This window comes from Choristoneura fumiferana, chromosome 19 (assembly GCF_025370935.1).
Source record: "Choristoneura fumiferana chromosome 19, NRCan_CFum_1, whole genome shotgun sequence".
NCBI lineage: Eukaryota > Metazoa > Arthropoda > Insecta > Lepidoptera > Tortricidae > Choristoneura > Choristoneura fumiferana.
In genome coordinates this window covers 3,171,528-3,184,967 of record NC_133490.1, presented here as the reverse complement: position 1 = coordinate 3,184,967, position 13,440 = coordinate 3,171,528, and the positions used below count along the sequence as shown (strand labels likewise).

At 35.8% G+C, this 13,440-nt stretch overlaps 1 protein-coding gene across 2 annotated transcripts; it reads right to left on the bottom strand.

Annotated features, from left to right (window-relative positions):
- Positions 1-580: 580 nt before the first annotated feature.
- LOC141438750 (cathepsin K-like) lies at positions 581-11,972 on the bottom strand. Of its 2 annotated transcripts, none has more exons than XM_074102692.1 (8): positions 11,612-11,972; positions 8,735-8,887; positions 7,567-7,689; positions 7,112-7,245; positions 5,474-5,606; positions 3,832-3,992; positions 1,890-2,024; positions 581-944 (listed from the first exon to the last, which is right to left on the bottom strand). In XM_074102692.1, the coding sequence occupies exons 1-8, from the start codon at positions 11,924-11,926 to the stop codon at positions 884-886; spliced, it is 1,215 nt and encodes a 404-aa protein (XP_073958793.1). In that variant the 5' UTR covers positions 11,927-11,972; the 3' UTR covers positions 581-883. The 2 variants fall into 2 exon arrangements, with proteins under 2 accessions (XP_073958793.1, XP_073958794.1); XM_074102693.1 differs by having other exon boundaries at positions 1,890-2,021.
- Positions 11,973-13,440: the final 1,468 nt, after the last annotated feature.

Genomic DNA, 13,440 nt, shown 5'->3' with positions numbered 1-13,440 from the left:
GAGGCTAGATCAAATTTTGTAACATTATAGGTATACAGTACTTACTTAGGTACTATTTATTCCGTGCTTTCGTGCTACTTATTGAACCTTAAGGCATAAAGAAACGTTATAAAACATTTATACCAACTTTAAAACACAAGTTGTGACCGCACTAACTGCTGAATTAAAACGTCCTCGTAAAAGGAACAGACCATTAAAGCAAGCCGTGGAGTTTTATAACTGGAAGTTTACCGTTCGGAATAACGTGGTAAATATCTAGTATTTATGGGATCTTCAGTTGGATATATGGGCTGGAATTCAGGTCAGTTTTGTCTAGAAGTTAGTTTAAGAGTTGTCTTTTTTTGAAAAAGTTGCCGAATTTATGGGAAAACTAGTTGTTTATACCAAGATAAACGTAATATACGACAGCAACATTAGGAAACAAATTACGGCTAAATAAATTAATACGCTTGAATAAAAAATATATGTTGGTAAAAATACCACTTCCACTACCGTTGGTAGTGTTTATATTATAGGTTTTTTTTTTACTGCTTTATGGTGTGCAATAAAGAATATTTGTATTGTATTGTATTGTAATACTTCATGGTTCCTAAAACTGCTTGTTTTGCTAGTCTTTAAGACTATAACAATAATCAAAACCGAACAGCTTAAAAAATATACCATTGTTTACCTAAGCATGGGGGAGGATAGAACTTTGCTTACTTTTGCTGACAAGAGGTCAAAAACTAAATGAATGACCCCTCTGCTTGAAATGCCATAGGTTTTGATCTATGGTCCTAGGCTAGGCTATCAAGGCTACTCTACCCAATATGAGTCCGGCTCTACACGTCACTGGTAAGACATAGTTATATAAATAACAAGGGTATGTACTTAATACTTATATTCACAATAGTACATAAGCAGCCATATTAGCGACACCACATCTGTTGAAGCCCCTTCGTATCCTGCAAATAAAAATGAGAGTTAAAGTTGTATTAAATATAATGACCCGGATAACTCACGTCTTAAATCGAGTTTAGCTCTACATGTTTCGGGCTAATCCGTAGCCCTTCGTCTTCGGAGCAACGCGACTCAGCGGCTGCTGCAACACGCGCACTGCGCGCCGCCGCTCTGCTCGCGCGACTACCCGACGAAACTGACACCGGCACACAACTACCCGCGTTTTCATCATCATTACAACTGTCAAATGTAGGGTAGCACACAACACTAACAACATCGCTCTGTAAAGGTACGTTCACACACACCGATGACGCAGCACGAGTATTTAACACCGTTTTCCAACTCGGAGGTACCGTCCAACCACTATCCCGGTTGAAATTCGGCCGACGACTAATCTCGATGGCTTCACGCACTTTCCGCGGAATGAAAAATTTCTCTCTCAGTTAAAGTTGTATGACTATTTCATGGTGGCCAAAACAAACTGGTCTGTATCTATCACGAGCATAGGTATTATTCGAACATTATCAAATATGATATAAAATAACTTTTTCACTTCTTATGTTTGTATTTATGCTTCGTATTTATACTGGATATAAGCAATATAAAAAAACATTTTGTTTTTCACTAGTGCATAAAGTGAAATCTTAAAATAATCACAAAAAATTGCAGTTCAAAGTTAGTCAAAATATTTTGAAGATATCTTCACTAAAACAATGACTTATGCATGTCAATAATCTACAACCGGTTCGGAAAAACCTCTGTGGAGAAGAATCTGACAAGAAACTCAACGAGATATAAACAGATCTACAATGTTTCTAATGACTCATCATTAGTATACTTATTTATTATTTATGGAACAAAAACTACCACTGTTCTCGCTAGTAACTCCAGTTCCCTTCCATGGGTGCCCGTAACTGACAACCACAAACCGTAGGCCGTATTCCTCATACCTCATGTAGCCGTCCTCCCCCCACTGCTTCCCCCACCAGTTGAGCAGGACCCAGTACTCCGGCGTGTACCCCACCAGAAGCATGGCATGGTTCAACTGCCACGGCGTGCAGAATGGATCGTCATATACGCCACTCCTGGGTAACAAATAGTTACTTGTGTCACAAGGGAGCAAAATAATGTATTTACGGCGAGGGCGGTACATTGAATCCAGAATGTAGCGTAATGAGGGATTCAATTGTTAACGCCCAAGATGAAAATAATTTTGCTTCCGAGTGACTCATACAACTTTTCACACCGAGTATGACGAAAATTGAAATAAAACAATTCTTAATATAATTAAAGAGCAACCAGCATAGAAAATAGCGTGGTTTTAGAATTATCAACTTTTAAAAATTGCGTTTGCAAGAAAAACACTTAGAAAAGCCTTGTGTAGTGTGAGCTGCGCCACACGCACACTCTCCCAATATGTAACCTATATAATAAGAATTCATTTTATGTTAATAGAGAGTATTTACACAGCACCTGAGAGTTTCACTTGTCCCTCGATCGCTTCCTTACACTTGAACAGAAAAGTTGCACTTTGATCCCTCTCGCCAGGGAAAAAAGTTACTTTTCTGAATGAGAGGTGTGAAAAAATATTTTCTTCCAATATGCTTTAATTTCATCATAACCGCACTAAATACACAGCCCAAGGGACTTTTCTGCTCTAGAGCAGAAAAAATGTATGAAAATCCTTTATTGCATTGTTTTAGTTTTTTTAATTGCACGACCAAAGAGGTAACACGAGTATTTTTGCTATAAAATTAGCCTGCCTAGTGTAAAAAAATCTAGTGTTAGGTTGGTCAACCTGACGGTCTTATGAAATTTGACAGATTGCGTACAAAAAATCTATCCTACCAAAAATGGTAAGTACCCGTATAAGTATTTAAAAAAAAACTTTGTATGTTTGGTTCTCCAACCTGGCGCCCATCCGAAATATGACAGATCGCGGGTAAAAATATCTGCTATATATACTAACTCTACCAAAAAAAAATAAGAAATTAAAAAAAAAAACAAATTGTCGGGAACCTTGCGAATTTTCCGTGGACATTTTTTGAGAGTGCGAATGTAAACTTACAATTTATTATTTATTTTTATTCGAATGGATGGCAAACGAGCAAGAACAAAAATGGAATCATCGAGTGCTAGAGATATTTCTTTCCTATTATTTGTTTAGCATGAGTTTATTTTTGCGTCTACTATTCCTGTAATAGTTGAAAGAAAAGCAGATTATGCACCTCGCATTAAGTAATTTATATTTCCGTCGTGCTTTTTAAAGCCCTCGCTAACGCTCGGGCTCCAAATCGGCACTCGGTGCAGTAATAAATAACTTTCTGCTTGGTGCAACAATCTACTATTTCAAATCATCAACATCATTCCAACCTATACTAAGAAAGAAGAAGAAGAAAGAAAATGCGTTTATTGCCAACAATTAGGTAGGTATATAATGCATATTACACAAGAAGGGTACCTACTCTAAAAATTAAGTTAACTTACTACGCTTGGACTTGGGCCGTAGTTCCCAAACACTGTTGCAAACTACGAATTAACTCCAAACTGCACTGTGCACTGCGCTATGGAAGGGAAGGGAAACTACATTGTTTTGTTTTCCCAGACAAAGTTCATAAATCGGTGGTGATCACCCCATCAGATGACCCCATCAGACGACCTTATTCTATTTTCTTTAAGCCAGTAAGGTGCAAGTCTACCCCTTTGCATCCCATTCGGACGCCCATGGTTGCCAGTTGCCACGCACAGTAAAATGGTGGAATCAGTACCCGACAGCGGTCTTCCCCTGGTCTTTAAGAAAAGAGTTTTTAAGACCGGTAAAGGACTCTCGTGGCAAGCAGTTACCATCCGGTGCTCCCGCGCTCGTTTTTCTTAATATCGATAAAGAAATACCTGTAAAGTTGAAAGGTAAACGGCGCTGCATTGACAGCCACAGCCAGGGGTCCAATGGCAGCTAGAGCCAGCTCCATGGCGTCTTCGTCTCCTGCTGGGAGGAAGGCCCAGCGCTTGGGCTTGGCGCGCACCAAGAGGCTACTGTAGCGGCAATGGTCTCTCTGGGAAAGACAAGGTTTTACGTGACCATTACCTGCTGGATAACCAGGTTAAGCCATTCTAGCGCCACCTAGTATCGAATAGATTAACTACTCCGATGAACATGTTAGTTTTCAACTGCCATCCTTCGGACTTGGTAAATTACCATTATGCCTCTGCCTCAACTAAGGGTGAGGTCTGTATTGTTAGTTCTGCATTTAGGAACTAGATGGCGCTAGACGTTCAAACCTTAGCTGCTAAGGTAAGATAAGGGAGACTGGTATCTAAGGGTTGATGCAACATGACAGCGCACGCTTTATTGAAAGAACAACTACTCGTTCATTATATTTTCTCAACGAAATGTGCAGCTTCGATTCGCGAATCAGTGTAAATTTACCTTAAGGCTACGTACGTAATATGGTTTTTGGTTGCAAAGTACGTAATTTACGTTTAATTCGCAGTAACGTAATCGTATTTCGCAGTTCGTTGTTTAGCAGTTTCATGAATTTAACTTTGATGACTGTCAGCCGATACCAGCCCTTTTCCCCTATTCACAAGTAACAAGCAAAGTAGCAAGCATTGAAAATTTACAGGATGTCTCTGACCACAAAACACAGACAGTTCAGAAGTCAATCTCCAGTATGTACTTCACTTTTCATACCTACGCTCGGCGGTCGCTCTAAGGTTGTCAACTATGGCTTATGCACAAAAACTATCGTGGTAGTGGCACTCGTATCTAGTTGTTTGATTTATTGTTGAGAATGAAACGGGAAGTATGGAAATGTAAATTAATAACTAAAATATTTTAATTTTAATGTCATTGTTAATATTAAAATTTGTCACAGAAAATATCTTGCGTCGATTTCGTTATTGGCGAAATTCACGATTATTTAATTTAAACAACCGTTCACTGAACAGATAATAACTTTTTTTTTTGTTGCTCCATTATTGCACAAAACAGTTCACAGACGCGTGTCTCAAGCGGATGGCACTCGCGCTCGCACTGGTCCCAACCGGTTCGAAATATCGTGTCCGTGAGCAGTGTCTATGTGTGCATTACTCGAGCGCACTTGTATGGAGATTGATTTCTGAACTATCTGTATTTTGTGCTCTGGATTTAAATCGAAGGTTTGATTCTACTCCCATAACCGAGCTACCTTTTGTTCTGCAACTTTTTCAAAATTATGATCACTGTTAATTTCTTTTTTTTTTCATACAGATTGACAGCACATTGATAAATGATTACCTAGAGATGACAAATAATTGTCAAAAATAATTTAAAGGCCCGGTACCAAGAGACAGCGATAACACCGCCGTGTCCGATACACTGATTTAACGATTAAACTTTGAGGATCAATAAATTAATTAAATTGTCTAAGTTCAAGTTATTTGAAAACGTTACAAAACAAAAGTAGCTTAGTTATGCGAGTAGAATCGAACCTTGAATTTGAAGCCCCGTGGTCAGAGATACCCTGTATAAAGTTGGTCGCCCTACAGCAGTTACCTTTCCTTCGTAAGGATAAGCAGTCTCCGTGATGAGGCCTGCCCTCGTGACATACCGCATCGTGGCTCGGAGCGAGCCGCCTTGGCAGCCGTCGTTGCCGTCCGGTCGGCTGCAGTCAATTATCTGCTGTGGACTGGAATCAAAATTAAAAAAAAGGTTATAAGGAACAAAACAAAACAACAAAATAAAACAAACAAACAAAACAAATTAATTAACATAACATAAAACAACAAAACAAATTGTAGTTTTGTAGCATTTTATCACTAATTAGAATATCGTACCTACATTGACTGATTCACAGAATTTCAATATTTGCTCCTGGAAACAATAAAAAAGTGCTTCTGCTTGTTCTTTCAACCATATTTCCAATCTTCAGTTCAAATTCGGACTCGTATCTCTTAGTTCCATTAGTGGTATTCTTGTGCGAATAAAAAAAAACACTTGATTTTTACGGTAAAAAAAATTCAAATTCAAAATTCAAATGATTTATTCAGTAAATAGGCCGCAATGGGCACTTTTACACGTCATTTTTTAAACTACCAGCGCTTTCGGAAAGACCATCATTGCCAAGAAGAATGCGCCGCAAGAAACTTGGCAGAAAGTCAATTTTTCATAAAAATATAATTATAAATAAAATACCTACTTAAAAACTATATTATACAATAAAAGAAAGAAAAAATACAAAAAATAATAATAAAAGAAATACAGGGATGTATGGGGTCCCTTAGTTACAATACTAAACACTAACTATATCTAAACTATATCTACGTTCAGTGGAAGTGTAGAATGCTTCCACCGTCATAAATTTTAAAATAATAATAACAATAATTTAGTTCTGAAATATACATTTCATAATCATTCATTTCATAATAGGTAATACTCGGAAGCCCGGTTCAAATTATTCCAGTAAAATCATGCCAGTAGCAATACATTGCGGGGACACAATCCAAACGAGTTACACAAGATCGATCGAGCACCGCAGTGTAATGCTACTGGAATAATGTGAACCAGGCATAAAGGAAACCATCGTGAAGGAGCCCGCACGAGCCTGCGATGCGATTTAATGATGTTTGTGAAGATCCTTATCCTCATTGGGCTTGCGTGAGAACTACGCCCCAAGCCCTCTCATTCTACGGGGCCTAAGCCTTACAGTGGGACGTATACAAGCTGTTAATTAAACAACTGAAAACCTCAGACACCCCAAAAATATTTTTTCATTTTAAGTAAGTTGATTGAATTTATTTTTTAATATCTTCATTATTTTAAAAGATGTTGGTGTGTTTTGCTAAGTCAGTAATTCTACTTAATTTCTAACTCTACACTCATGATTTGTTTTTGTCAGTTGCGCTTTGACGTTTTTAGAAGAAAACCACACAGTGACAGCAAACAGGCCAGTATTCAATTATCGAAATAGTATGCAACCTCGCTAAAATATTTAAATGGCGCCTGTTGCAGTCGTAACTTTTAGACTGGGCACAATAAAAAAGGGATTTAAAGACACAAACACAACCTGATTTAAAACATAGTGTAATCGATTCTACTCTCGATTCTGAGCAAACTACTTTCTGGTTTTCAGTTATTTAATTAACACCTTGTATAGGTTGTTTTTTTTTTTATTATTTATAGGTTGAGTGTCACCTGAGCTCGCCCCATGCGCCGTGTCGTTTGTAGAGCTGCGCCTGCAGCGCGTGCGTCACAGCGAATGCGTAGCACGCGCCGCAACGCAGCTGCTGCTCGCGACGCGGCCTGAACCCCCTCGTGCGCCAGTCCACCTTTAAAAGCAACAGTCTTATAACCTCCTACGCAAAAAGAGGTGTGTTATAAGGTGACAAAACGAGAGTACTGTCTAATATGATAGTCCCGGGGTACTGTAGTTGTTATGAGTGAAAACCACGAAGGTTTAACACGTTATAAGTTTGACGCCAATGTCTGTCTGTGGAATCGCAGCTCTCAAAAGGATGGAATGCGAGTTTCTTTGTGATGGTTCTTAGCTGTTTGATGGAAAGCGGTTCAGCCATTTTTGAAATTTTAAACTTTGAAATGACAAATTTTTCTATGTTGGTTACAGCTCTTTTAGGAGTTGTGGCACTTACTTGTCTAGGAGCCCTCTTGTGGGCGAGTTTGTGGAAGTCTCTTCGGTGGTGGTCGTGAGCAGGGTCCCACAAGGGGAAGGTGTCTTTTAGCTTCAACAAGTTCTTTAGGTAGTCCATTGGAGCCTGGAAATTGATACTGATGATAGTGTTACTAAAAGACTTTGAACGTAGCGAATATTCAAAACTTTAAACCCCTAGATAATACTTAAACGAAATTCATTAAGTACTTTTAATTTTTAAACTAAGTTTTACTTTCACTTTCTATTATCGAAAATTGAGAAGTTCCCAGGACTTTCCAGGTTTTAAATAANTTAACCCCTAGATAATTCTTAAACGAAATTCATTAAGTACTTTTAATTTTTAAACTAAGTTTTACTTTCACTTTCTATTATCGAAAATTGAGAAGTTCCCAGGACTTTCCAGGTTTTTAAATAATTCAAAGCCAATTTTAGATTTTTTTTATCGTATAATTGTTTTTTTGTTATTTATTATTATTTAATAATTTAGATTTTTCGTCTTTTTCTGGTAATTTATGATGTGTAATAAGTAATAAATAAAGTGTATTACACAAGTAAAAAAAAATCGAAGCCTAATTTAATTTCATTTATATCAGTTCAACAATTTAAACGTGAAGAGGTTACAGACAGACAGTTACTTTTATATTTATGATAAAGAAAATACACACGATTATGAGGGTAGATAAGTTTTTTTTATTAAGTTTTGCTAACCGAAAACTAGATGGCGCCACAAGTTGCTGCAGATACAATTTCGAAGTTTTATAAATAGAAGGAGCGGCTTTTAGCGATGTTTTAGCACAAAATTAAAACGGCAATATTTAATATGTGTCTAACTGTCGGTAGTCATGCAAAAATATTATAAAAAATGTATAATACTTAATATACAATATACCTTCACCAAAAAAATACTGCCAACTTTTTGACATTACATATTCTATAAGTGTTATCACATCATTATTGTAAGTGTCACAAGGGTCATCGTAAAGTCTCGACCATACTAACATTTTTGGTGGTGTACACCTGTATTAGCAAAAATCGCCATCTGTTATCATTTCATGAAACTTGAGAGCCTTCCACCAAGCTTTATTTCGTTGCATTGGTTTTAACCTGTTTTTCATGCGTCGGACTAACCGTATTGTAATTTTACTTACAAAATCTCCTAAATGATTCAAATGCAAGGAGTAACTCTGTTTTCCAGCCAAATATTCTTGATTATGTGACGCTACTCGGCGTAAATTCTGTCGCCATTTCCGAAGTGCCGCCATCTCGTGGTGAGTAGATTCAAAGTCCTTGTCGTACACCGCCTATAAGAAAATGCGATCGCAGCCCTTATAATATGATCATAAACATTATGATATGCACTAGGTATTACTTGTCCTATTATGATTATCTATTCATTCTGTGATACCACATAAGTTCTAAGTTTATGTTATTCCTAAATAAATGAACAGTTTATTTAGATACCTTACATAAAGATAATTTATAAGTGTTCCTTAAACCTCTTCCTAAAGATTACATGTGGTTAAAATAGCATAATATGTTATGCATAAGTTAACTAATGTAATTAATTTTAAAATTGCCACGCCCCAACAGGGCATCATTTTTTATAACTTTTTGTAAAAGGTGTTGCAATAAATAAATACTGAATATAATACCTATAAATAAAATAATAATCCTTTATTATTCCTCAAAACATAAAATAACTCATGCACGTTGCATTAAAATATCTTTTAAATTAAAAAGTATGACTTACCACTGATCAGCACTACTTAAAATGTAGCTCATGAGATTTTAGCGGGTGCCCTTGGCAAGGTCTAAAATTTTTTTTCCTAAAATTTTTGGACCAAATTGTTTGGTATAATATTGTATGGCATATTTACCTACTTCTTTTTAACATTTCTTTTTTGCATACATGTTTTTCTTTAAGGTACTTTTGGTCTAAAATTATTGTCTAAAATTTTTATTACTAAAATGCTAAATCCATAATATTGTTAAATCTAATTATTATTTAGTCTAATATTCAATGTACAAAAAAAAATTATGAAAAGAATGAATATTTGATACTTGGATATGCGAAACAGTAAAGGGGGGACGGGGGGCGAAGCCTCCCACAAGCTCGGAGGGCAGAGGCCGGAGCCCCTTGCAAGAAAGAAAACCCAGGTAACATGATTGCTCAACTATAGGTTAGGTTAGGTTAGTATTGTGTCAGTAGCGCCTTAACTAGGCGAAAAAGGAGCTCCGCGAAGAGGAGCTCCGTCGACTTCCCCTCAGTCTTTAAATTCATATTTGTTTTCCAGACATAAAATTAGTGGTTACAATATTCGACAAAACAATGTTATACCAGACAAATGTTATACAAAACAATTTTTCGACCATAAAATACTATGAAAAACAATTACGACCAAACAATTTTCGACATTTTTAATCATTCGACGAAACGTATTGTTACACAAAAGAATATGTTACGAAAAAAATGTATGCAAAACAATTTTAGACCAGTCGATATAGACCCGATTTTAGCACTGATCAGTGCTTTGGCATACAACAGGAGTAGCGCTGATCAGTCCTAGAAGTCATAAGCTCTTAGCCTCAAAAATATACGGGTATTTTGGAAATACATACTTTAAAATTAAACGAATTTGTTGACCTACGTTAAGCCTATATTTTTTTTAATTCATTAATTTTGTTTTAAATTAATTATGACCAGCAAATTAAATTTATATTTGGCTTGACCTTTTAGTAACCATTGAAAAATAAAACCTACAAATAATAATTTAACCAACCTTTAACACCTACTGCATTCATTGACACTATTTGCTTCATTTTAATAACCATGTATCAGTCATGACCCACTTTACCTACTATAATCAAATGCGGGCTTATTAAAGACCTGGACGACCGAGTTTTGCTGGAGTATTTTGATAAATTGTGTGGAGAAGTTACATAGATAAATAAAACTTAAGGACCTAGATTTATAGACCAGACTTCCAGTCTACAAGTCCAACACGATACCACTGAACCACATGCTAATGACAGAATTTTTGAAATTATCGATCTTATTGCGTGTGACATTCCTTATTGAGTAATTCCTCGCTGTATAACAAACAATGGATCCTAATTAAAAAAAAATATAACAAAAAATTTAACAGACTACAAAAAACCATGAAAATATTTTTCTACCAGTCTGAAGTCGGTCGGTGCCTCAGCACGAGCCAGCAGGAGTGAACCTATGGTCATCTACCTCACCTACGCACTTATATTAATATTGGGCTTCAATCACTTCTGCGGGCTTGTGCTGAGGCACCGACCGACTTCAGACTGGTAGAAAATTATTTTCATGGTTTTTTGTAGTCGGTTCAATTTTTTGTTAAGTATAAAAAAAAAATTCACGCTTTTTAGTGTATATAATCTAAGATAGAATAGTTTAATATCAACTGCTCGTCACCTTTTACGAAAGATTACTTTTCCGATGCAGAGACGTTCATTATTGAGGAGTCCTTGTGCTTCACCATCCGTTTTACCATATGCATTAGGCGGAGCATAAATTGCTTAACTGTCTCAAAGTAATTAAAATTTAACCCGTGAAATACTTGTTATTCAATTTTAACTCCGATGGTCAACTGTGGTCTTCATCATCAGTTCCACTTCACAAAATGATGATTTTCAAGAGCAAATGCACGAGTTACTACTAAATATATCCAACTTACTATAGGTGTTCCTACAACATTTGAAGAGTTCCCTTGATTTCCTTAAGATCCAAGCATCAGATCCTGATTTGGTGCTTATGGAACCTAATTCAAGACGAACGCAAAAAAAAAATCAAATCGGTTCATAAATGATGGAGTTCTGAGGTAACAAAGAAAATACAACCGAAATAACCTCCTCCTTTTTTGAAGTCGGTTAAAAAACAAAAATTTATTGTCAAGCATAAGCTAAGTTAAGAACACCATTTGGTATCACATAAGAAATTTACCCGGCATGTCTCTTAGCGACCATGAAAATTAATACTTATGTGAAATTCAACTTACCTTATATTCATGCCAATGGGAATCAGGAACCTCATGATGTATCAACAAACCATCCAAAATATGTGCTTGAACGTAACTCGGATTAGTTTCTAAACCCCTGCAATCGCTAACGTTGTATGTTTTCAAAAAATCACCAAAACCTTCAGTTCTATGAAAAAAACTCAAAGCATTTTTAAACAATGAATCCGTGGCGCAGTTCACACATTTTTTATATCTCGCATTATTTAATATGAATTTAATTTCGTTAAGAGTTTCGTTTAAGTGTAATTTCGAGTTAATTAGAGATATTTGAAGAAGAATTATAAGTAAGTACATTTTTGTGTAAAATTAACCAGCGTCTGTCATTCATGAGTTAATTGTGGTAAATAAGTTTCGGTGAAATTACACTGTTTTATATCTTATTTCAAACTGTTACATGTTAAATTGCTATGCATTATTATAATGCTGTGCTTTTATATTGCAAGCCTCAATATGGAAATTTGATCAATGAATAAAATTGTTTACGTAGTAATTGTTTGAATACGAATACAATTTGCGAAATCATTCTGCATTGCTTGTATTTTATTAAAAGTTTTTATTTAATTTGCAACGTTCGGTTCGTGTTGTGGTTTCGAAAATTGCAAACTATTTTTTAATCACTTCCTGCTGATTCCTCTGTGTCATAGATACTTAATAAGTCCGGCGATAGTACAGTCTGATCTGATAGTACAATTCTGGTGATCTGGCCAGGATCGTCTTCGCAGGGCGGAACTCTTCAATGGTTAATGTCATCGACTTGAAACTTGGTACGGATTTATTGTTAGGATGAGAATGTAAGTAGAGTCAGCAAAATAAAATTTATTTTAATGTTTATTTTTTAACAAAAATGCACGATCATCTCGGCCTATATATTTCCCACTGTAGGCACCGCCCTCCTCAAATGTAAAACGCAGAGGTGCGACCCCGGGTTTGAACCCACGATCCTTTGCTTGAGGGGCCATAGGTCCAACGACTAGGCCACCTAAAGGCTGTCATGAAACATCGAAAATTGCTAATAAAACAACGAAAATTTAATTATAAATTTCTTATTTATTTGTCAAATTTTATGATACAATCTAAAACACCATGGCATAGCTCGACTGCGGTCGTAGGGTAAAACGTAGTAACCCAGAATAATGAAAAAAACAACAACTCAGAATAATCTAAAACAATCTAGGAACAATATGGCTACAACAAAACATGTCCTAGTCATAATACATAATTATACAAAATATCACAAGTGAGATGTTTTAGGTTACTGAGATACCAAACCGATGACGCCAATATAAATACTATCTATAATAATTTTAGGGACTAAAGTCCTTCAAAACTGATTCTCGAGATTAAGCGTCACTGTTTGTAACCGCTAGAACTAAAAAATAGAAGATCCTTTTACCTAAAATAAATAATTATAAATATTTATTTCACATGAGGTTAGTTTCAACTGTCATTTCATTCACTATGATTGTCTGAACTGTCGTAAAATTTTATTATTTATAAATAAAAAAACCTACAATAAAAAATACAATTACGAGAAAAATCTGACTAATTCCTACTCAATCCGTTATAAATTAACAGTGTTAATACAATCTACCTTCTATGTCCGTTAAGAAATAAGATTACATGTCATGATATACTTTTTCCTATATGCATTAAACGAAACAAGAAAAAAATATACATTTAAAGTTACACTATTTTGGTGCCAGCACCAGTTTAAAACAATTCTAGCTTATAGCGCGTAATACACTGAAATGTCCAATTTGAAAATTCTAAAATTTTGCAAGAATATTCAGGCATAGTACATTATGTAC

Coding starts and splice junctions, on each gene's coding strand:
- LOC141438750 (XM_074102692.1), bottom strand. CDS start 11,926: ATGTACTTACTTATAATTCTTCTTCAAATATCTCTAATTAACTCGAAA. Junction 8,888..11,611: donor CCCATTGGCATGAATATAAG/GTAAGTTGAATT, acceptor ATTTTCTTATAG/GCGGTGTACGACAAGGACTT. Junction 5,607..7,111: donor GGCGCATGGGGCGAGCTCAG/GTGACACTCAAC, acceptor TTTTGATTCCAG/TCCACAGCAGATAATTGACT.